The following is a 25056-nucleotide window of genomic DNA, read 5'->3' on the forward strand; positions in this document are numbered from 1 at the left end:
AATCTAAACAAAATTTTGTAAAAATTGCGGTAAAAAAAGTCAATAAGTACTTAGTGTGCCCTCTCTTGCGCGTGATTACAATAAGGCTCACTTGGCAGCTGCTCGGGTTTGTAAGCATTTTGAGGGGTGGTGAGACTTTGCGGGAAGGCTGGTGTTTTTGTCAATGGCCGATTCAAACGATTCCCAGAAGGGATGCCAATAGATAGGATTGCCGGAAAATTTCTTCAACTCGAGTTTAGGCAGCTTTGCATGAGTCGCCTTGTTTGTTGACCCGCCTGATTTCATCCCTGGCGTTTGAAGGCTTGAATAATAAGACGACTGCGAACCCAAAATCGCTCCTTCCCTTCCTGACTTTTTCCCTCATTTGTTTTCGCATCAATAGCTAATTCTAGGTCGACTATACATGCTTGGATTGCACTGGCGAAATCACAACTTTCACCCACGTTTTCTTCGATCTTTGATTCGTCTACCAAATCGAGAATTTCGTTATCCAATGTCTTTAGCTCCGACAATTTATCCTGCAATGTACAACGCAAGGATTTGAGCTTCTTCAGAGCGTTAGGCTCTTCCGATTTGTCTATTTGATCTTTTGCTTCGTGGATGGTTTTCCTAACGAACACGCGGTGACTTTCACGAACCTTCACCTTCTTCTTGAATTTCGACATTGTTTATTCGAAGCTTGTTTTCACAGTTCCTTTCCTGTCTCGGGTCTCGGCACCAGAATGTTGTATCGATCCATACTCTTTATTTTGATCCTTTGATAGATTCCGAGATATGACAATGTTGTTCTAAGAGTTAATTCCGTGTTCCGATAGATGTTTTCCGCAATACAGATATAGATCAATGTCCACGCTAGACTCCTTCCCGTTCTCTCCGATTCCTTTTCTGCACACGTTTTTCAAGTGTCAATCACGAGACTCGACTCAGACCTCGCAGGTCAAACCAGCTCCAGTCCCTAACTTATTTACAACAAAGACCATTGTTAAGGTCCGCGTCTACAAACCATTAGCGTTCATTACCAAGGACTCTACCAATCACATAAGCGGAATTGCCTCATGACGGATGCATCGACTAAGCTGTTTAGTTGCCAGAGACCGAGACAAGATCGCGTTGAGACGAAATAAATGCTAAAATACGGATCCTGACGGTTTGATTAATTTCCCGAAGATTTTGATTTTTTAATTTAAGACGCCAAGGAGAAGATTTAAGGTAAGTACAGCTAGCAAGAATTTACTGATTTCAATATTACTGACAAATACAGTTATATTGATTTGATTCAGGCAATGCTTACTTATTCATGATCCAAAGCACTTATTTAGAAGTTCGCAGCTGAGCGAGGTTAAGACGGAATAAAATTTTCGCTACATTTTGATTTCAGTAGTCTAAACAAAATTTTGTAAAAATTGCGGTAAAAAAAGTCAATAAGCATTAAGTGTGCTCTCTCTTGCGCTTGATTACAATAAGGCTCACTTGGCAGCTGCTCGGGTTTGTAAACGTTTTGAGGGGTGGTGAGACTTTGCGGGGAGGCGAGACTAGAATTTTTCAGTGCGAGCCTGAAGACATTTGATCGAGGGTTTAGTGTGTTAAACTCGAGTGTGAGACTCTTAAGACTTTTACACGTCATTTATAACTTGAGAAACAAAATATTCACATTCATATCCATTCATATATTGGGACATCTAGACTTTCTCGGTCTTTTAAAGATCGAGACTGCGAGACAGCCTTATGAAAATAGCGAGACTGCGAGACGCAAATAACTGCGAAAAAAATTCTGAAGATTATGAAGTACATCGTTTACATGGTGAGAGAGTTTTTATTCCCGAAGAAATTCTTAGGACCAAAGGTACGGAAAGCAAAAGAGGAACTGTGATTGGCTTTTCGCTTCCTTGACGACCGCCAAGTTTTTCTCAAGCATGCACTGCTTAACCGCGACCAATATTCATGACGACATATTATTTTCAGGAAAATATAAAATTTTGAGAAACATCGCAACGTTTCGTAAAACATGTTCAACAGAATCTTCTGTCATCTTCAGTTTTAATTACAAAACTGAAGATGACAGAAGATTCTGTTGAGACATGTTTTTAAAAAACGTTGTGTTGTTTCTCAGAATTTTAACATGTGTACTACTATCCAGACCTTTTGAAAATATAAAATACTTTTACGCTCCTAAAACGGATATCTTGGAATTACACGGTGTATCTACTATTGGCCATTTGATGTCATGGTTTAATGTGAGTCCGTAAGTTAATTTGTCGAATTTTATTGGTTACACGCCGTACTATAAGCTGTACAGTACGTTAACTCTTAACGGTTAACGCGAAAGCGTTTGTTGCATGATTCAGAAAATGGTAGAATAGGTCAACTGTATATGGGTTATTGACTAGGCGTGAGGTCAATATGGCTAGATATTGACGAAGTTCTTGATTTGCTTCTTTATGGACCGAAACGAAGTCGAAGTCCTTAAGAGCAGCTTCGCCTAAATATCAACTAGACTTGGAAATAGCGAAAAAATCGAATTTCTTCAAACTCGCCCAGAATGAAGCCCTACGGGCACTAGTTACAAAAATATTGTTTTAAGTTCGGTAAATCCAAAATTATTTTTTTACGCAATTTTTTCGTTTTGATGCCCCAAATCGGCCAAAATCGATTGAAAATGAGCGGTTTGATTAAAACTAAAATATTTGACAAGTTTTCTAAATTAACGACCCAAGATAGCTTAACAAGAGGTCTACATTTGGCCTATTTTCAAATGCTAAAAAGGCGTTCTGGTACACGGCTTTTCCCAAAACGACCAGTTTGGTCTGAACGAGCATTGTTTCCTCTTTAAATTGGTGAAATAAAATTTTTGGGTAAATAAAACTGCGAGCGCTGTGATGCCGAACTAAATGCAGCACTTCTTCCTGAAAACGTGACCTTTGACTCAAGCGTAACGAAACCGATTACTGCAAGAAAAGCAAACGCTTCGTTATTTTGAAACATTTTCTAGTGATATCTCTCCGAAACCATTATTGCAAAAAACTGCTTCCAGATATGAAATCTTACAGGGTCAAAGAAGGAGCTAAACAGCGCATTTTGACACAATAACTTTGTTTGCTGAGAATTCAAGTCAATGACCGTTATAAACGAATTCGAGTGAAATTTGCGAACTTGAAGTATTGTTAGCCGATACTTACCTGAATATTTATACTTATAGCAGAATCGTCTTCTTGGATTAGCCTTCAAAAGAAGCTGGATCCAGCTTTGGAAACCTCTAAAAGAAGAATTGTTTAATGTTCCGTGACCTACCCGCTGCTATAAATTCCATGCACATGCCGACCGCATGTCTGTCGTAAAACCAACTGAACTCCACTGACAGGTTTCCATAGGCAACCCCAAAATAAACAATCCCCACAAATGTAAAGTGAAATTGGCTGTCTTCATGAAGAGTTATAGGCTAGAGTCAAGTTCCATTACCTTTATAAAAAGCTTGATTTTATTTGTTTGCGTCGACTTTGTTCACACAGTAGTTACTGTCACTTTCGAATAGATCGTTTTCACTGTCACGCAATAAAAGAATAAATCGAAAACCATCCAGTGGAAAAAGCTATGAAATTATGATGTTATAGAAGAGAACTAAATAAGCCACTTCTCCAAGTTTTAGGCCTGTGCGTTTCCGCAAATTTCAGACGACCCGCGAGCCCTAGATACTTGACGCTCGGTCATTTCAAGTGACCGAACTTTGATCCCGACAAAAGATAAGACAATAGAAGCTGGTGACAGATCTCACAGTAAGAATCGGGTAAATGCTCTGCTGAATGAACGCGTAATATCACTCACACGTCAACGCTTTGCGAATCTATGAAACCCGAACTCGGCGATTAAACCCAGCAATTTGTGCAATGTAAATCACACGTCAACTTAAAAGAACTCCCAACCCAAAGGAAGGGCGATTTCCGAGACAAAATTCCTAGAAAATGTCTTTGTACGGTCGGACTTTCACTAAACCTGGTTAGTCCTGTTCTTAAAGAGTTTACTTTCCCAATTAGCCTTTGTTCTATCTTTTTGTTTTTCATCTCTTTTGGTTGGCGGCTGGTACGCGTTAGATCGAGTAATTTTCTACCAGGCTAGTGTGGTTTACACATCTCCTTTGATTGTTCTGCTCGATATTACGAGTGGAACTTGTAGCAGAGTTAAAATGTCGAGGATGTTAATCATTTAAACAGACTGTCATGAAAGACTGACAGTACTCTTCCCAGTGTAGGAGGCCATAATGTCCAGCCTGATTTTGGTAGAAAATGGTATTGGAAATACAGCATTTCCGGTCACTTAATGCTGACGTAATCGGCTAAACGAAACCCGCGGAAATATATGAAACAGCTGGTATATCAGGGTTTCAAGGCTACTCGCTTTTCACACAATGTCCGTTTACACGGTGGATTGCTCGTCCTGTAAAAAAGTGTTCAAGACGCTCTACTCGTTGACTAAACACGCGAGGGAACGCCATGAAAACGAAAATGAATTGTTACCCGTGTTTAAAGACCAGGAAGGAAAAATGGCGAGCGTTCCGATACCACGAGACCGACTGCCCCCGCAAATGTTGCAAGGATACAAGATATGGATTGCCGGCCTAGTGGAAAGGATAAACTCCACATTTCATCCTCGTCTTCCAGGTAAATATTTTACATACTGTAATTACCCTGTACATGAAAACTAGTGCCAATATCTTGCATGAATTGCTGCATTGTTTTGATGAAAAAAGAATAGGTCATTTTTCTAATACTAGACTTCAACAGCAGACTATTCCTTCTGTGAGGGGAACCGAAATGTGGGTTTTCGACCGGCTTGCGTAAAACAGCAGATTTGCGATTTGTCAAGCGTCCTTCAGGTTTTGGTAGCGCAAGATTGTTGGGAATTGCGGAAACCGCCTCCAGCTTTTTATTACCTACAACTCGTGTGATGAAGTTTTAAATAGTTCAGAAACTACCGCCCCCCCTCCCCCACCCCTTACCCCCCAAACCGTGAAAACGAGTCAGCATAGTCCAAAAAGACAAAACTTTATTTCAAATGGTGGAGTCATTTTCGAGGATGTTATCCAGTGGTGCACTGATGGCTTGTCTGAGACACGGTTGCAAACACAGTAGCTCCCATAAGACTTGTTTATGGACACGGCATTGTCTTCTTATGTACATGGCATGGTACTACTATGGAAAGAACAAAATAATTGATAGTCCGTGTGAGAGGGGTGAGAGGGTAGGGATTTGACATATTCAATGAAATTCTTTGTCATATGCACTACTAAATTGCCAACCGCGAGTTAAGAAACCAAAACAATTAACCCTATCTGGGAACAGCGAGATCACAAGTACCAAGACAACCACTGACTGCTAAACCCCCCCATCCATGGGCAGTTATGCCAACCTCCCTCTTATTTCCTATCATTAAAGACTTTTTCCTGTTTTCTAGGGAGATGGATTAAAATTGACTGCCATCAAGTACCAAAGGCATACTTTGAGTACCTTATTGGGAGGATAAATGTTCAATTGAACTCTGTGCGAGAGGTGTGTCACAAAGCACAGCCCTGTTATCAAGCCTCTACAATGAAGCTTTCGTATAAAATCTGGTATCTGGAAAAATTTTTAGATGCAATAGAGGAACAAGACTTAGCATCCCTAAACACAGAAGTGCTATTCTCAGGAAATGAGATGTGCGAAGAAGAAGAAGAAGAAGAAGAAGGCCTGTCTGCAGAGGAAGAAATTAAGAGGGCAAAACAAAGGGTTTATGTTCCCGGACAAAAAAGGAAAAGGCCCTCATCAAAGTCTTCATTAATTGTTGGGTATGGAGAGAAAAGAGCCACAAGAGAAGTTGAACTTATATGGTGGCCACACTTGTACAATCTAACTGAGCATGGCCAAATGGTCCTGAGACTATATATAGAAAAATGCAATTTTTAATAACATTATGAAATGTGCAGTTCCCAAAAATATCTATACCCACATGAAGGAAGGTCATTGAAAATTCTGAGAGGGAGAGGGTGGGGAGGGGGTTTAAAAGGTAAAAATTGTAACTGAATGTACCAAGCTCAACTCAAAATTTCTGGAGGGTGTGGGCTCAAACCAAAAAACCTTCTGCGTGGATATTATGGATATTTTCTGGAATCACACAATGATATAAATATAATTTAGGTACACCCAATACACTGACCTCTACTTTTTCCATTGAACAATAAGAGCCATTAAATCTTTCCTCAGACTGGCCATGTTCTTAAATGTCCACTGAAATGACGGAAGGCAGTTTCTGCTTTTTATGATATCTCTCACCAAGAAAATCACACCAACACCACAGCTCGCAGATCCCTCTCCGGTTTTAGTTTGATGCGGCATGTTGAGGCGTGGTAAAGGGAGATCCAATTTGGGTTTGTTCCAATTTTCCTCTTGAAAACAGTCATTGTGGGAGAGAAGCTGAAAGCCAGTTAGCATGTTCTTAACAACTACTAGAATGTCTCTTGGTTGGTCAATCTTGAGTCCGTCATCAAAATGGACAGTTCTGCTTGCTACATCGAAGCACAGCAATCCCCAGTGTTGTGGTGAATCAAAATGAAAAGGTGACAAAATGTATGTGGCATCTTGCACAGCACAGTGGCCAAAGAAGGGCATCACCATTTGGCTGAAGTACCGTGGTCCTTGTTTTGCCCAGGTTTGGCTGTACGATGAGAGGTACACTAGGTTAGTGGGCTTGCTGTCCTCAAGAAATTTCAAACATACTGTGTCTATAGCGAAACCATTAACATAACGTTCACAAGCTAGAGTGCTAAAGTCATTAGCATCCATAATGTATGTGCCTTGCCTAATAATCTGCTCATTAGGCCTAGAGTTACACAGTACATCTCTGACTTTGTTAAGGTCTGATACAGGGCTGCTGTTGTTTGCAAGCCACCTTTCTTCTTCTCTGAAACTGACAGCTTCTGAAGCTAGAGTACACATAGTCTGATATAAGCCAACTGATTCTTTAGTGAAAGTTCCTAGTCTGCCCATAGTCACTGTAGCTTTGTCATCTTCATCCCCATCATCAGATCTGTCAACATTAATAATCCCCACAGTTCTAGTACCTGACAGTTCTTTCAAAAGCTGTACGGCATGTGTCACTACACTTTCTGCTGGACGAAGATTGACTAGCAGTGGGTTACTGACCTCATTTGGACTCTGAACAAGCTGAATGTCTTGCTTTGAAATGAAGGCAACTTCAGGAAGTTTCAAAGATGCTCTTTCACCACGAGTAAGAACACTGAGATTTTCCAAAATCTCTTTACTGTGCCAGGCTACATTATCAGGTTTTACTTGGTCTGAGGGGCAGCTGTTGTTACTGTTTTGCAGAGTTGATGCTGCCATTGCTGTGGCTGTGTGCTTGCTGCTGCCTTGCTGCTGTGTTGTTGCCTCTGCTACAGGTACTGGTGCCACTAGGGCAGTGTTGCTGCCATGCTGCTGTGTTGTTAACGCTGCTGCTTCTTTTGGCATGTCTCTGCCTGTGCTGCTGTCATCCTGTTGTGGTGATGTTGTCTCTGGTGCTGGTGCCACTCCGAGAGTGTTGCTGCTTTGGGGTTTTGGTTCTGTGGCTGGTTTGCTGGCTGGTTTTCTTTCCCACTCTTCATGGTTGTAATCAATGAGTGGAAATTGGCCTGGTACCACCACACAGTGTTTTGTCATCTCTGTGTACTCGTATTCACAATAGTCTGGACCAAACAGATTAGTAAATAGCTCATCCATTTTTCCAATCCATTCTCTGTCTTCTTCACTCCAAACCATTCTTTTAGCTTTCCAGCCACACCCTCTGTAGTAGAACAGCTTCTCTCCTGAAAGAAGAAAGTTAAAGAAGTAAAGAATTGGCCTACTTTTAATTGCACTATGTTGATGTAAAGAAAAAGAAGGAATTTTCTGGAATCAGGTCTTAGAGTTGACATTTTCATCAAGGTTTTTTTTATCATCAGTGCATGTTTGGAGGTGTGACTGACTCCTTGGGAGCCCTCCTGTAATACAAGCCTATCTGTAGACAATCATGTATATTACCAGATGTAATGGACTGTCTAGCCTCTCTGAATGCTCGCCTCATATCAAGTAGCATCTCTGTATAAATATGGGTGAGGATTTGGTCCACTATAGCATAAGAAAAAAGCACAAGTACCTGTTAATAGTAAGAATTAATCCTGCTACTTCCACATCATTTGTGTGAACATTTAGACTGGAATCTCAACTTACCTGAGGAAGTACTGCTTGATGAGTCGTGAGAGGTTGCTCTTAAGTAGAGCAGCCTTTGGAGCTTGTGTCCAGCCTCATAACCCTGGTTGGACAAGTGGTGTAATGAGCGATGCATCCGAAAAAGCATTGGTATGTGCTCCACAGTGAGGTGGCCATAATCACCTGTTCCAAGGCTTGTCCCAAACATCTCTAACAGAAGGAACCCCCACTCTTTACACTGAAAAAATTGAACATTACAGTCAACAACAAAGTGTGTGGGCATCAGTTGTTTAACTAAGGAGGAGAGATACAATGTCTTACAAAGTTTTCATGTCACATGCAGTATAGGAGAATCTTTGTTTACAATATGGAGTTTCTGATGGAGCTACAGAAACATTACTTATGAATATTGAAAGGGTATAATACACTTAACTGTCCCAAGGAATTTGCACCCGATGTATGGAATACTTTTGGTGCAACGCGGGTTTAAAAACTCAAAATTTTACAAAGAATGTACGAGCTCATTAGCACTTTTGCCACCCAGAAATTTTGCAACTGTTGAAAGCCAATTTCTCATCGCATATTACACCCAAAGAGCCAAAACTTTCACCAATTACTAAATTTCACAAGCTCTTGAAATGTTTGTAGTCAATTTGTATCTAGCATGATGCCTTGTATGTGCAAAGTCGTATGTTAATGAGGAAAAATGTAATCAATGACATAAGCAAAGATTCACCTACATGTAATCCAGTTTGAGCATATAGATATAGATATATATAAATGAATTTTGTTTATCTATATACATATACATATATCAAGAAGTTTCTTTTAAAGTGAGCAGTCTTCAATCAAAAGAATAGGTATCACAAACCTTTACATCAAAAATATCGATAAGATGTTCCTCATCTTCCTTGAACTCTCTGTCCCTCGTAACATATGCAATTTCTTTCCACAGTGAACACACCTGCAATTAGTATATTATTAGGGTTCAAAGTTAAAAGTCAGGCTCTGCTATTAGTCTGAAGTGAAAAAGCCTGCATTGAGTTGAGATTAACATATCATTTTTGTGCTAAGGATCTGGAAATATTATATTAAAATAATTATAAATTAAATACTACATAATTATTTAACTACTCTTTTTTTGTATGCTGTGATTTGCAGTATATTCGAAAATTAATCAGTGAACAGAAATTAAATGCAATAAGTCTAACCTTGATTAAAAATTCCTTTGTCAATTTGCCTGCATAGTAACTTAGTTGTTTGTTGGTGTGATCCACTTTCTTTGACTTCTTCCCCTTAATGTTTTGGCCTTTGTTTGACTGCATAGGCCTGTAGAGATGTTTGAATTGACTTTCAATATCTTGTTGTTTCTCTTTCCAGAATTTCATCTGTAATTCAAGCTCCTTGCTGACTCCTGTATATATAATAGGAAAGAAATATCATGTCAAATAGGTCATATTTAAACACACCCAACTGCAATATCCAGCATTCTATTGCACCATGTAACTGAATTCAAACAGGTGAATACATTAGTTTACATATATTACTAAAATTATGGCCTCTGGGAATAGGAATAATGGTTCATAAAAAAGTGTGACATGTGAAAGGGAATTAATAAAAAAACGTATAACCCATTGTAATACCTGAATTTGTCAAGTTAATTTCTTCAAGTCTGGTGCCAAAGTCACGGACAAAAATCCCACTTTCCATCATTTCCTGATAGTACTACAAGACAAAAGATGAAAAAAGCTTCAGTCAAATACTAAAATTCAAGTAAAAAGTGTATAATTTAAAACTCGACCAAGCCATTTAGAGATTAAAACAAGCATATCACGAGTAACAATACCTAGATATATGATTATGATTGTTGTTCTACCATTTCACCTTGATTTTGTTTGGTTAAAGAATTAATGTACACAAGATCAAAACAGAACAAACAGGACATAATGGCACCTTTTGTCGTGTCTCACAAAATGCTATTTTGTTAAGGATGCAAAGTTTGGCTGCCTCAGGGTCTTGGAAATGGTCAGCTAGTTTTTTATTAGGCAGAGACTCTTCCACAATGTCTTCAATGGATGCCAATAGCTGCCGTTCAGTGTTTCCTGAAAACTGTTTACTTGTACTTGTAATGTTTACAAAAGAGCCCTGTTTACAGGACAGTTCATTAATTTACAAATAACCTACCTTTTGCCCTAGGGAAACACTTAAAATACACTTTATTATGAGACAATGCTCCAATGACACCACCCCCTTAATGGGGCCAACAACCACACAGTGAAATTGAAATGTTTATATTCATGTCATGGAACAGCTAATTCCTTTGTAACTTGAGTACTAAAATACAATTTTATCTACAAATTGCACAAAGCAACCATGAAAGTTGACTCTCCCCTGAAAATAAGGCCATTTGTTCATACCACCAAATTTGTAGAAATATATAATTAATACAATAATAATACATAAATATTTATATAGCGCCTATCCATGCCTGCTCTAGGCGCTGTACGATTTGCCAAAATGATCTGTACTAATCTTAATAATTAAAAATGTGCATAATTATTTTGCTCTTGTTTCTTATTCTTCCAACTGTTGTTTCATTTTTGTGTGTTACCTTACAGTATCTTACCCTGTCCTATTCCATATCCTGTACAAGTATTACATCGAACTGTATGAGGCGTGTCACCCGCCAGTTCTGATGGACAAAACATTAACCTGTGTGTTTATTTCTTTTGTGTTACATCGAACTGTATGAGGCGTGTCACCCGCCAGTTCTGATGGACAAAATATTTTATTAGTATTGCTAATAGACCTAATAGATTAATTATTTCATGGTCATGTTACATTGAACCGTATGAGGCGTGTCACCTGCCAGTTCTGATGGACAAAATATCTTATTAGTATTGCTAATAGACCTAATAGATTAATTATTTCATGGTCATGTTACATCGAACTGTATGAGGCGTGTCACCCGCCAGTTCTGATGGACAAAATATTTCATTAGTATTGCTAATAGACCTAATAGATTAATTATTTCATGGTCATGTTACATTGAACCGTATGAGGCGTGTCACCCGCCAGTTCTGATGGACAAAATATCTTATTAGTATTGCTAATAGACCTAATAGATTAATTATTTCATGGTCATGTTACATCGAACTGTGTGAGGCGTGTCACCCACCAGTTCTGATGGACAAAATATTTTATTAGTATTGCTAATAGACCTAATAGATTAATTATTTCATGGTCATGTTACATTGAACTGTATGAGGCGTGTCACCCGCCAGTTCTGATGGACAAAATATTTTATTAGTATTGCTAATAGACCTAATAGATTAATTATTTCATGGTCATGTTACATCGAACTGTATGAGGCGTGTCACCCGCCAGTTCTGATGGACAAAATATTTCATTAGTATTGCTAATAGACCTAATAGATTAATTATTTCATGGTCATGTTACATCGAACTGTGTGAGGCGTGTCACCCGCCAGTTCTGATGGACAAAATATTTTATTAGTATTGCTAATAGACCTAATAGATTAATTATTTCATGGTCATGTTACATTGAACTGTATGAGGCGTGTCACCCACAAGTTCTGATGGACAAAATATTTTATTAGTATTGCTAATAGACCTAATAGATTAATTATTTCATGGTCATGTTACATTGAACTGTATGAGACGTGTCACCCGCCAGTTCTGATGGACAAAATATTTTATTAGTTCCGTTACTTGATTAACTATTTCATATTACATCAAACTGTAGGATGCGTGTCACCCACCAGTTGTGATGGACCAAATATTTTGTTAGTATTGCTAATTATAATGACTTTTGAGACAAATTTAGTTTTAAAACCATTTTGCCATAGTGATACAGTCTCTTTTGATTCAGTTTTTGACATTGAAAACAGTTGAAATAAAAGTGCTTGGCACAAAGGTGAAGAAATCTAGTGCTGTTTGGCAAGATTGAAATCTTTTGTAACCTAATAGACAAATTAAAATAGTAGAAATTATGATTTTAGAGTAACCTGAACAGGAGGCAAAAGACACATTATTTCGTCCAGGAGCTGTTTCTTGTCCAGGTCTCAACTTAACAGTGATCCTATCTGCCTTGAAGTTGGATGGACCGTAATCAGAAAGTTTGGCATTGCATTCTGGAAGTGAGCCAATCTGATAGGCCAGCAATCCAACACTTTTCAGCACCTGCTCAGTGTTTCGCATCTCGCAGTGCAAAGCACAAAGACTCATGGTAGAAAGATCCTCGTCAAGGAGGCATGTTAAGTCATCTCGCAGCCCTTTAAAGCTTAAAAAAAGTACATTACATTATAAGGATTAATTAAATAAAGGTACTTACGGTGGTGCACTTCAGCTAAAAAAAAATGACAAGCAGAAATACTCAGCCATATAACACATTATTCTACTGAATAAATTGTTTATTTACGACCATTTCCTAACCATATATTATATATCATTAATAACACGTTTAATTACTTCTTCATAGTTTGACTACAATAGTTGAAAATAAGAAATAAAATGAAATCAGCAGGACCGTCCGAATACATCCTGTGATTTAGTTACCACAAATTTTCTATATATATATTACCCGCCAATGTTTGCCTTTGTTTGACTGAAGTGTTCCAGACAGACTTCGTGCATCCCTAAATCACAATCACATGCCTATTATAGTGGAGTAAGAATAGATACAATCTATTAGAATTATTTCAAAAATTCAATAAATGAGGAGACCAGTCAAACTGAAACAGCCACTGGAGAAGGACCAACAAAAAATATTGTGGAAAATGTTGTGTTTATACTAGCTGGACATTACACCTGCTTACAACACCATGGCTCAATTCTGCTTTTAAGTGAGCCCTACTACCCTTTAAAGTATGACCATTGAAACATTACCTGGTAAAATTATCACAGTTTCAAAAGAGTTCTACCAGCACATTCTTATATTTGGACATTTCAAAATGTACTGTACATTCAAAAAACTTACTCTCCATGCCAAGCAGAAAATGCAGAATTCTAGAGCAGGGCCTTGTCCACCAAGCTGAAAATCTTCATCATTGATCTTTGCCATCAGCAACACCAAACCTTTGTAATCAAGAGTAACTGTATACAAAGCAAATTGACGAAGTATAAGTTTAATAACTGAGCAGTTTTCAATGGAGTTTAAATACAGCAATTTGCTTTGGTTTTGCATTACTATTAATGGAGCTCCGTGCAGATTGGTTACAAATACTTTAAATTTTACAGATCACTTGTTTGCTAGCTTTGGCATCATGTTACATGAAAGTCTCTTAGACAGCTAATGCCATTCAGTATACCTCTATGTATGCATCATCTTGAGTTGCTATTTTTTTAATGTTCATAAATAGGCGTCCCCAGTTATTTAATTAATTAATATTGATTAATAAATGGATTTTAAAATCATCTAGCTTTTGGATCCAGTACCTTTAAAGCGTATACGATAGTGTTTGCCATCCACTTTAATCCCCATCTTTTTAAGCTTGTCCTTCTGTTTGTTTAAATTTAAGAACAGCTTCCTGAGATCTTCCCTTGAAAATGCAAGATAGGCAAATAATCGTAGTCACATACATGTACATGTAGATTCATACTCGTTAATAACCTGTCCACCTTATATTGTCTTAATTAAAGATAGTTACTTATTAATAAGACTTGAAACTCTCCCAAATACTATTCACCAACTGTCAGCAGCTTTATGTACACAAACATTCTAACGACCCAGATCACTCATAATAAATTATTGGTTGCATACCCTTTATTGAAATTTCAGTTTTTATTGTCTGCTTTCCACATCATTGTAACTGTAGCAAGTAACACAACAAGATTACAAGATTTGAAACAGATAAAAGTCCTCTATCCTCACTGCCAATAAGGGTCAGGTACTAAGACCGCACAAAATACCGTCAAAATATTATTATTACATTTTTTAAAGAATTATACAAAGTGAGATAATAAAATAGCTTAAATATGGTTCTGGCCTGCAGTGGAAAAGTATAAATTACCTCTTTTCCTTACAGTTGGCTATAGCCAGGGGATAAACTGACTTTGCACTCTGAGAAGACCGATGTTTGGCATCAAGGGGAACAATCCCAACTGCAACTTGATCTTTGCCTGTAATATAATAGAGTTTTATGTAAGATGATGATCCATGCAGTCATTAACAGTTTTAGAAAGATTGACATGTTCTTTTTAATTAAAGCAAAATTATAAATGATAGCCATTCAATTACCAAAGAAAGGGCGTCCATCAACTTTAAGATTGAAAACAATATCATCAGGAAGTGAGCCGTGTAGACGCATCTCTCTGATGATCCAGACAGCAACATTTTCTAGGTTCACCTCATAACCTGGAACTTCATTGGGCAGACTTGCCACATCCATCAACATTCTTGTGACATCGAAAAGACCCTTTCGCAGTGCAGCAATGTTGTTTTTAATCGGGATGATCGGTTCGTCTGATTTTTTCTACAAAAATTAATATTTTTGTCTTAGAAACCCATGCCAAAATTTAATTATGTTTAAAAATATATCTGATTTCCAACAGAAATATTAAAATATACAGTGAAAGGACAAGCTCTGGCTGTCCTCCTTAGAAAGGCGTTTGCATGTCATTTAAAATAATGCAAGTGAAATTAAACCAGGCCTGCTAACCAAATTGACTACATTGTCCAGGTGTCTCACATCATCACCCAATAGGTGTGTTCCATTAACTGTAAATTTGGTACGAGCCCATTTGCAATGTCAGGTTTCAACCAATCATATGCAAGCAAAAAAAATTCACTAACAGGAATCAAATAGTCAAAGGCAATCAATATGGGAAATGCGGAAAAGCGTTTACTACAATAATTAATCCTTGAGTTTTAATAACCTTACATCATGAAAACACTTTGCTCGACCATACTTACCCCAGTCCTCCCAAGTTGAGTCAGATTTGTCAACTCTTGCCAACCACTGTCAGACAGTCGTGACTTGAGCTTGAACAGCAGGTAAATCCAGTCAGGGACCCTCATACACTCAACTCTTTTTTCCCAAACTTCTTCTGACAAAAGTTTACTGAAAGACTTTTGGACGCCCTTTTCTTTGACCATCACATCAAATACGGCCCTGACTGTCTCCTGGGCATCGCTACCATCTTTTCCTGTCATGAGACAGCATTCTCCGAGCACGGCACCCAGCGTGTCCCCGCTTTCTTCGCACACTTGGCTGATGCTTTTCATGACTGCGGTTGCAGCTTCTCTCACTTTTCTCCTTTTGCTGGGTGGGGAGAGGTCATGGTCAACTTTTAGCTGCTCGATAGATCTTTTCTTCTTCCGAGCTGGTTTGGCCAAATCGTCCGGACTTTGCGCTGTTGGCGGGCTTTCCCTATTTGGCGGGCTTTCACGATTTGGCGGGCTTCTTCCTTCGGACAGTCTTGGCGTGCTTGGTGGTGTCGGAATATCAATATCTTCGTGCTTTCTGGGCTGGGAATCTAGCACTCCTTCCTGGCTTTGCATTTGGGCCAATTTTCCGCTCTCGTCCTCAAGTGAATTGCAGTGTAAGCCACGGGAATTGATCGAAGATACGACCGCTTTGAAGTAATCAGACTTCATGAAATGGCAACTCGACCAAGATTTCAATCGAAGAATTCCGAGCAGAAGGCCAAAGGCTGACGCTACATGAACTTTTTCGCTGCTTCGATGCGAGCAAAACCAGCGGAAAGACGCGACGGTTCCATCTTTGCCGCGCAAATTCCTTAGGGCTACTTGCTTGTATTCTTCGGGAAATGCTTTTGCAGACACAGTAGAACAAAAAACGGATGGTTTTCCACAACACAAATCGGAATTCAAAGCGTACCAGTTCTTCTCTGGGTCTAACTGAGGGGAAAACACTTGATGTAACAACAGTGAGCTTGCAGTCGCGTCTTTGCTCGCCATTACAAGCTGGCCATTCGCTGCAGTGTTCACGGGCCGAATATCTGTTGCGACATCGAGCTAACTTTGTATATGGTTTTGAAAAGGGCGCCATGGGCCAAAATAATTCCATATAAAGCTTAATCCAATTATTGTCCTTTGTGTTCAAGCTTGTATTTTAACTAGTGAAAGTGTTTAATCGACTTAGCCGATCCATGGTCAGCGGTCACTCGTTTCCACTGACCACAACAAACACCAGTTTCCAAGTTGTAAACGGGGAAATGCGCAATCTGTTTCAAGTAATAATTGCTTTGACAACGAATTGCGAAGTGTGCGCGTGTGACGGCACGGGTCGCGGGTGGCGGACAATTACACGTTGGTACGTTCATGCATGATTGTGACCAAAAATACGCGAATTGAATTTGTAATTAATGTGTTGATGTCAGAATCCTTTCTATGGACTTATTAAAAATATATTATTATAGCAAGAAATGGTAAGTAGTTCCAAATTGCACAATAATCTATTGTCACTCGCCCTCTGTCACACACATCTTCTCACGTCACGGGGGAAAACTTGGATAAAGCAGTGGTTCTGGACTTCCCAGTCTAGCCTGTTGCAGGCGCTTGGCGTACTTGGGGAAGAGCGAGAGGAAAAACTAGGGGGGAATTACGCCCCCTCAAAGGAGGCAGAGGAGAGAGAGCCTGGGGACGAGGTCAGACTCTTTGGAGCCGCAGAACACCGCGATAGCTGTCATTGAAGTTATCAGCGGTTTGACATACAAACAAGGCGAAAGGGTCAATTTTGCTTTGCATTGACCCGTTCGCCTCGTTTGTATACCTTTTTGAACAAAGGAATGTTTGACCACAGGCTCAACTGCAATAAGAACTATTCAGCCCACTTATAGTAATGGAAACTCTGCTTCTGGGTTATTGATAGGGTTGTAATGAAGTCTCCCAGGTTTTTTGGACTTGAGCACAGAACCCACGTGGCAATTTATTTGGCACAAACAATTTTCAGGCGCGAAGGCCTTTGGGATATTATTTATTATTATATATTGCTTGTGCGTGAGCGGTAGACGGACAACTCTTCGTTAATCAAGCCAAAATACTTCAAAAAACGGTAAACGACACGAACTTCTTTTAAAAACACAACAACTGCTAGCCCTAAACTGTCAAAGCTACCCGCGATAATGGTAAATTAAAAATGTTTCTGAGCGCGCGCGCTATTTACGCGTCAGGCCACTTCTGTAGCTGTAACTGTTTTCTCAACAGTGCTTTTACAATTCTGTGTTTAGAAAATAATAGCTATATAAGGAGTAGACTGTATTGCAAATCACAGGTGAATATCAGCAAGTCTAGTAAGTAATTGGTCCAGTTCAGCTCTATCGGAAGGAGCTTCCATTGTTGCAGATTTTACTACGACGCGTACACTGTGGTAAAATCCCATGATTTTGGACACAGCCTTTAGCATTCGTCCCAAGGAGTACACATCACTGGATGTGCTGTACTGTCGGTATTTTAATACTTCCGGGGCCAAATAGCTTTTCCCGTGTTCATGCGCTCTCTTTTTGTTAGCGGAAGCCGGTGGAAAATTGACAGAAGCTTTGCTATTCTTTCCGAAATCGATGAGGATAGGAGTGCATCTATCGGAATCTGCTCTATTTTCGAGGACGACATTATTAGCCTTGATATCGTTGTGGAGGAAACCTTTTGAATGGACATGCTTTAATGCAGAGCAAATCTCAACAAAGATATCAAGGCATTCTGGAGATGTGATAATATTCTAGATCGCCGCATGATGAAGAGTGCCACTTGTGCCATTTATACCATGGAACTGTGTGACGAGACAAAGTGGCTCTTGTGTAGTGACGACACCTACAATCATAGGTAGTCTTTCATGGTCACCAAGTGCAGTAATCACCTCTGCCTCGTGCATTAAATCCCTTTTCGCCCTCAGCTTGTCCTCTGCAGTATCGCTGTAAATCATCTTCTTCACGACTACGTCAATTCCCCTGTAACGGGCATGATAGCACTGACCGTAGCTTCCACTGCCAATACTTTCTTGATTCAGATAATTGATATGTCCAGGATTAAGTTCTTTTAGTTCTAATTTCATCTCCTTCACAACAAGCCGTTTCTTGACTTTAGGTATTGAGGGCCTTGACAGACCAGGCAATAGTTGTTGTGTTTGAACGTGACTGCAGACCGGCTCAGATACGCCCTTGTCAGCCTTGTGTGGACTGTGTTGAGTTTCGGGTCGTTTGAATTGAGAGATACTCTGCACCGATTTTTTCTGGGACTTTCCTTGAGCCAGGCGCAACATCAACGCGCTTCTCGAGTGCCAGGATTCCGTTTTTGCTGGAACTTTTTTCGCATTATTCAGTTCCGTGTTGACCATGGGTGAAATGCTTCGATTCGGTACAATTCGAGAGGATGAAGTTGCCTTCGGCTGAGCGACCACAGGCGTTTCCTCGTTGTCATTTGGAATCACATGATCTCCTTGAGTCGAAGGTGATTTAACCTTTGCCTTTTTGGCCTCGCGCTTTCTCTTTTTCCACTCCCTTCGGTTTTTTCGTTTCTCTTCTGCCGTATGCTCGCGCGATTTAACTATTCGTTTTTCCCGTTGACCAGTGTCTGCAGTGTCCATCGCTAAACAACTGCTAGCTACTGGTGAGTAATTTTCACGGCATGCTAACTTGAAACCTGTGACACCTTGAGATATGGTATGCATAAGTAATTCGTCAGTCACGTTTCTAAACAAATACATATTTTCACAGGATGTTCATTGTGTAGAATGTCTATTGTTCTCGCGCCATTTACTTGCGGGGGATTACAGATCTAGAGATCAGAACATATGAGTGTTTATTGTTGCTGCTCCGAGATACGCGCTAAAATATCTAAAGTAACCCTGTCTTTTGCTAAGGCGCCTTAAATGATAACAGAGTTGTTCATCGTTGCTGCGAGATACACGCCAAAAAACGTTTTGCAATCTCACGCAAATGATAAGAGAGCTGTTAATTGTTGCTGCGAAACTTTTGCGAGCACGCGGGAAATAAAAAGACAGTTACTTGGTGTTACCGCCAAATACATGCACTGTGTGTTTTGTTGCTTGTCACTTCGTTACTGGGAGTAGCAGAACGAGTCCGAGGCGATCAACAAAAACGATCAACAAAAACAGGATCATTTTTTAAAATAAAACGAGAGGACTTTACGCTTTGGACTGCCTTTAGACCGTCAACACATGTTGCACACGGCGGGAGCCGGAAACGTACATGCATATTTAGTTAATTACCTTTCACACATTTGTAAATTAATAAAAGAATATTAGTAAAGCGTCTGTAGCAACCAAGGCTTCCAACAGCGTCCAAAAAAACCCTCTATGAGGCTCCTCATGTGAGTAGGCGAAGCTGCTCTTAAACACGCAAGGAAGGTCAAGGTACACAGAGTGGAACACAGCGGGGAACAAAGCTCGTCATGTTGCTCACTCGAGTAGCCAATCACAGTCGGTAGAGCATAAGATTATTCAGCCTGGGCACAAAACATATACATTCTTAAAAAAAAAATAGTTTGAAGCAAATACCACAAGCATTTTATCCAGTTTAAACCGTGTGATGGCGCAGATACTGGAAGTTTTTCATGATACTCGTAGGTCACGATTAATTTTAAAAGGGAGTATCTTCCTTAAAATCTAACATCTAGATTACGAGCTAGAGCTCGAGATTTCTATGAGGTGATAGTTCAGATTACAGCATTTCCATGGGTATACTTCTAGAACTCCACTTCCCAAACTTATTAATAATTCATCAAGTTAAAACAAAGAAAATCACAACCGTGAAGGACGTTTGGATACCCTGTCTTAAATAACATAGATTTTGAGGATTTTCCTTCTCCGTTTACTACTCCTTATTTTTTTTTTTCGATTAAGAAGATACATCAAACACTCGAGACAGTTCATCAGCTATCCAAATACCTCGCATTTTGTCGCAAATACTCCGCTGCGCGTCGTACTTTCAACTCTCTTTTCGGTGTTTGGATATCCCGATGAAACACTGTCTCTCATATTTGATATATTAATTATGGATAACCTCTATTTACCTTCAGTTTTCGTGAGGCTTGTTACTGCTAATGATCAAGGAAAAATGGTAATCATACTTTGGCAAAAATCAGGAAAATCTCCTTCAAACTGCTGCGGCAATGTAATGTCTTTTAGTTGATAGATATTTACTCGTGAGTAAATTGTACTTCAACCGGCAAAACTCTTATTTGTTGGAGTGTTTTCCAGTTCTAGACCAAAGCATGGTCTTGTACGATTGCTTTCCAAAGATTATGAGATGTGTATTTGAAGTGTATGATGACATCTTCTCTGTAAAATGCTTTCACTGATCTGCAAAACTAGAGGATTAACCCGTCAATTATGTCCTGGGGGAGCGGTGGCCTCACGGTTAGTACACTCGCCTCCGGACCGAGTGGTCCGGGTTCGAGCCCTCTGGGGATATTAAGTTGCGTTCTTGGACAAGACACTTTGCTCTTACAGTGCTTCGCTCCACCCGGATGTATAAATGGGTAGCGCCGATTTTAATGCTGGGGATAACCCTACGATGAACCAGCATCCCATCCAGGGGGGAGTAGAAATAATTCTCATCGTTTCATGCTACTGAAACTGGAGATAATCGCCGGCCTGATAGGCCACGGGGCTCGTATACAGACTTAACCTACCCATGTCTTGCTCAATTCTCGAAATCACCAACTGACAAAAGGGCAATATACTGAATAAATTTGCCTACAGTTTGTGTTGTTTATCATTAATAATGTTTGTTTTTCTTCTCAGAAAATAAACAATGACTTCGAGAGGATTTCTTCTGATGCTTACGTCATTTTGGACCATGGCCGCTGGTTTAGTTTTTTACATTGTTATCAGCAAAAAAGAACCTAATGTATCCAAAATGTTCGAAATATTGTCAAGGAAAGAAGATATTGGTTTCCACAGCATGGAAAACACTTCTATTCTGAGGCAGAGACTGGGTACGAGTCTGAATCAAATATAGGATGGTGGCAGTTCGCGCGACAATGCATGCCCAACTAGCAAGACGAGGAATTTTTTTTTGTTATTGTTGACAGATAAGTTTGTATCCTGGAAAACTGACATTTAACCAGGTTAAAGCAGGAAATTATTATAATAGCATACATTTCTGATTTCAAGTTATTACATTCACAATTCTAAATTTATTATGTGTCAGCATATAGTAGCATGTCTCCATATGTGGCTTCTGGAATGTTGTCCCCATGGTGGCCCACTTAAGTAGTCAAGCCTGTCATAATATGAAGGACCCGTACAAGAAGATTTCAAGTTCTCTTAATTTCAATGGAGTGCTTGAAGAGATCAGGCGACAAGCAACCAAACGCCCTTCACATCATTTGTGTAACCGTTTCTGAACAAGTGGCAGTGGCGGATCAGGACCTTGAGCTAAGGGGGAGGAGAGGGGTTGTTTTGCTTGCCCGCCGGCTTTTCTTCCTTCTGTGATTTCTTCCAAAATAAGGGGGGCTCCCGGGCCCCCCGGGCCCCTCCCCTAGATCCGCTACTGAGTGGTACTTATAACTAAAGAAGGGAATGGACACACAGACCTTACAAGTAAACAGGGGCTTGTATAGAACCTTATAAATGGTGCCTAAACGTGGATAACAATACTTATGAATCCAAAGCCTCTCATTCATGTGAAAAATCCTTTGTCTGGAAACATCTGTACGAGGCTAAGGATCTATAAAGTATTGTTATTCAAATCTAGGCGCATTTATGCAAAGGTTCAATCTGTATATGGTCAAGCATGACGTGAAAATGTTCCGGCAGTTCGAAATTGAAAACAATTCTGAAGCCAGCTGAAATAAACTAAATTTTATTTTTCTTTCAGTTGAAACTGCTTCCCTCTCTTATGCAGAGAAACTGCTCAAATTGTACGATGGAGTGGAGACATTTGTAATGTTCATTGGATATCCTCGAAGCAGTCATAGCTTAGTGGGCGCCATATTGGATGCACATCCAGAGATTATCATCCCACATCAATACGATGTGATAAAATATTGGAATAAATATCGGCCATCAACTGTTAGAAAAACAAAACTGTCAAAATATCATTTATTTTATGACCTCCACCAGCTGTCTAGAGAACAAGCAATGTTTGGAATTCGCTCTAAGTATCCAAAAGGGAAGATGGAAGGTTACAGCTACAACGTACCAGGCTTATGGCAAGGAGGTTATCAAAAGAGAATAAAGGTACGTCAATAAAGTAATTCTGTGCCTCAATAAAACTTTCTTCATTCCATTGGTCTTTCTCCCTACGTCTCTCGCCTACACTTTCCCCTGTCTGTCTGTCTGTCTATCTGCCTATCTATCTGCCTATCTATCTGCTTGTCTGTCTGTCTGTCTGTTTGTCTGTCTGCATGCCTGTCTGTCTGTCTTTGTCTGTCTTTCTGCCTGTCTGCTTGTTTGCTTGTCTGCCTGTCTGCTTGTCTGTCTATCTGTATTTCTTTCTCTCTTTCTTTCTTCCTTTCAGTTTTTTCTTTTTATGCAAATTTGTTTCTCTCGCTCTTTCTTTCCTTCCTTCTTTCTAGTCTTTTATCCGTTCCTCTCTCTCTCCCTCTCTCCTCTCTCTCTCTTTCTGTTTGTTTGTTTGTTTGTTTCTATCTAGCGTTCTTTCTTTATATCCTTTTTGTTATTTATTTCCCAAGGTTATCGGTGACAAACAAGGAGGAAACACAGCCTTAGCCTTACACCAACTCGGAAATCTGAATGTTCTGAAAGAAATCAATCGAGTCGTTCAAGTACCAATGAAATTCATACACGTTCACAGGAATCCCTTTGACAACATAGCAACCATGATGCTTCGCGCTACAGGGTCACGTAATGCTGTTAGGAAAGAAGGAGTAAAAGTAAGAAGGTTATGGTGTTTTTGTCATTGGTCATCATGCTCATTGAAGGGTTAAGTTCATGTATGTTACACGAAGTATGGAGATAAGGAGTGACGACACCTATTTATTTACAATTAGCCGCCCCCCGGCAGGGGACAGGGTCCTCCCAGAAAAATTGGGTGCGGGTGTTCGGCAAGCTTCCCAAAACTCTCAGTTTATTAAAGACCAAATTATGTGATTTTCCCTACCCTTTGTTTTTGACCTGACCCTTTAATCAATACCCTGTTTTAGACTTGCCTGATAATTAGTTCTCTTTTTCAGTTCAAGGCATTGTGAAGGTCTTTAGTTGATGGTCTCATCGTGGCCTTAAAGTGGCTTTCTCTTAAAAGCATACCCAAATCAATACTAGAGTGCAAAAACCATACCCTATTTGAGACCAAAATGACCAAAACCGATACCCTATTTATGACCAAAACATCTACAAAACCATGCACTTTGGGGCCGCACATACCTATATATTCCACGTTAGAAAGTAATCCTCCCCGGGGGGGGGGGGGGGGCGGCGATTAGCACTCCTGCTTTATGCTTTCTTTTATCTCCAACAGAAAGAAAACACGGTGCAGCTTGATAATCAAATTGAATCCTACTTCAAAATGGCAGCCTCCATTCAGCGCGTCAGTGAACGGTACGGAGCTGCAGTTCTCGATATACCAGGACACGAAACAGTGCTAAGACCGAAGGAAACGCTTCAAAGATTGTGCGACCATTTGGGAGTTACTTGTTCTGAAGATTACTTTGAGAAATGCAGCAAGATTTTATATGGAGCTCCCTCATTCACCAGAGAGACAGTAGTTTGGACCGAGGAGCAAAAAGAGCGCGTCACAAAAATGATTAAGAAATACCCTTTTATGAAAGAATATTCTTTTGATAAATATCCTAACTAAGAAAACAGTAAGGCGTGGTTATTTGTCATCCTCCGAGGAAATTTTGACACGTCAATTGTGTCTATCATTTTTGACGTTGCCATGGCAACCACAAATTTCATGCAGGTTTGGCCAAACATCAAATTTTTTGACATAATTCTGCATTTTTTTTTCAAGTTCCCTTTAACGAAATGCAGAAATTCACGATTTCTACGTTACATAAGCAAGGTAACGAGTCAAATGACATCAAAACCAACCAAAATGCTATTACTTATCTTATAGAGCGAGCTTAGGGCTATCTAATCAACGTAAATTCATTTCGCTGTGTCTTAACAACACGAAAACCCAGGGGAGGGGCTCCATCCACCCTCCCCAGCCCCTCCTTGTACCACGGTGGGGGTATGAGTTAGCTTGTACGTCCGAGGGTTAACAAAAAACGTGAACCTATCTTGCTACCGAAGTTTTGAGCGACTAGCAGATTTATACTAAAGCATGTACTAAATCATTCTCTCTCGATTTCTATGCGTGATAGTTGACTCAAGCTACCACTGTTCAATTATCACGCGATGGCAATTCACATAATTTGGTCTGAAATAGGTCAAGGATTTCAAGAAAGCTATACACTACACTCCGGCATAGCAAAATTGTCAGGGAGTGCTCCCCCCCCCCCTCTTCCCTTAGGGTTTACACACGTACTTAGTGAAGCTTCAAATGCAAACCTTTGTACTAAGTATGAGATGAAGTTTAATTTAGTGATAAAAAAAGTGGTAGTTGATAAAAACCAACTCACTTTTTGACACTCTAATATAAAACGCTCTAATATCCTTTTACTTTCACTTTCTCATTTGCATTACAATGTAATCCAACGTGGATGCGAGGCAGTAAGCCTTTTATTCACGATAACCGCTATCTCTGTTTTTACATAATAATGCAAATCAGGCAAGTGCTTTCTGAGGGGGCAAACCAGCTAAAATCGGCAAATTTCAGCTGGTTTCTTATCATGTCTGATAATTTTATATTTTGTTATATTTCTGCCGATTTTAGGCTAAAAATATTCTTGTGAATATTCCTAGATTATAGCATATGACGTGTCTGTTTTCGAA

At 39.6% G+C, this 25056-nt stretch overlaps 4 protein-coding genes across 5 annotated transcripts; 1 reads left to right on the forward strand and 3 right to left on the reverse strand.

Moving 5' to 3' along the window:
- Nucleotides 1-4979: 4979 nt before the first annotated feature.
- On the reverse strand, nucleotides 4980-13247 carry LOC145502315 (uncharacterized). Of its 2 annotated transcripts, none has more exons than XM_081481574.1 (12): nucleotides 13209-13247; nucleotides 12813-12886; nucleotides 12238-12512; nucleotides 10837-10902; nucleotides 10164-10312; nucleotides 9854-9935; nucleotides 9422-9624; nucleotides 9082-9174; nucleotides 8232-8448; nucleotides 8043-8129; nucleotides 6184-7828; nucleotides 4980-5180 (listed from the first exon to the last, which is right to left on the reverse strand). In XM_081481574.1, the coding sequence occupies exons 2-11, from the start codon at nucleotides 12863-12865 to the stop codon at nucleotides 6186-6188; spliced, it is 2868 nt and encodes a 955-aa protein (XP_081337700.1). In that variant the 5' UTR covers nucleotides 12866-12886; nucleotides 13209-13247; the 3' UTR covers nucleotides 4980-5180; nucleotides 6184-6185. The 2 variants fall into 2 exon arrangements, with proteins under 2 accessions (XP_081337700.1, XP_081337699.1); XM_081481573.1 differs by having other exon boundaries at nucleotides 4980-5183.
- Nucleotides 13248-13532: 285 nt separating this feature from the next.
- Nucleotides 13533-17040, reverse strand: LOC145502316 (uncharacterized). Its single transcript, XM_081481575.1, has 4 exons — nucleotides 15144-17040; nucleotides 14469-14703; nucleotides 14242-14350; nucleotides 13533-13770 (listed from the first exon to the last, which is right to left on the reverse strand). The coding sequence occupies exons 1-4, from the start codon at nucleotides 16149-16151 to the stop codon at nucleotides 13647-13649; spliced, it is 1476 nt and encodes a 491-aa protein (XP_081337701.1). The 5' UTR covers nucleotides 16152-17040; the 3' UTR covers nucleotides 13533-13646.
- A 427-nt stretch (nucleotides 17041-17467) lies between these two features.
- LOC145502317 (uncharacterized) lies at nucleotides 17468-19539 on the reverse strand. Its single transcript, XM_081481576.1, has one exon. It carries the CDS (start codon nucleotides 18892-18894, stop codon nucleotides 17911-17913), a length of 984 nt encoding a protein of 327 aa, XP_081337702.1. The 5' UTR covers nucleotides 18895-19539; the 3' UTR covers nucleotides 17468-17910.
- Nucleotides 19540-21071: 1532 nt separating this feature from the next.
- LOC145502876 (uncharacterized) lies at nucleotides 21072-24062 on the forward strand. The gene is made up of 5 exons (XM_081482278.1): nucleotides 21072-21149; nucleotides 22034-22395; nucleotides 22851-23059; nucleotides 23255-23264; nucleotides 23654-24062. Exons 1-5 carry the CDS (start codon nucleotides 21116-21118, stop codon nucleotides 23972-23974), a joined length of 936 nt encoding a protein of 311 aa, XP_081338404.1. The 5' UTR covers nucleotides 21072-21115; the 3' UTR covers nucleotides 23975-24062.
- Nucleotides 24063-25056: the final 994 nt, after the last annotated feature.

Source organism: Orbicella franksi, chromosome 11 (assembly GCF_964199315.1).
Source record: "Orbicella franksi chromosome 11, jaOrbFran1.1, whole genome shotgun sequence".
NCBI lineage: Eukaryota > Metazoa > Cnidaria > Anthozoa > Scleractinia > Merulinidae > Orbicella > Orbicella franksi.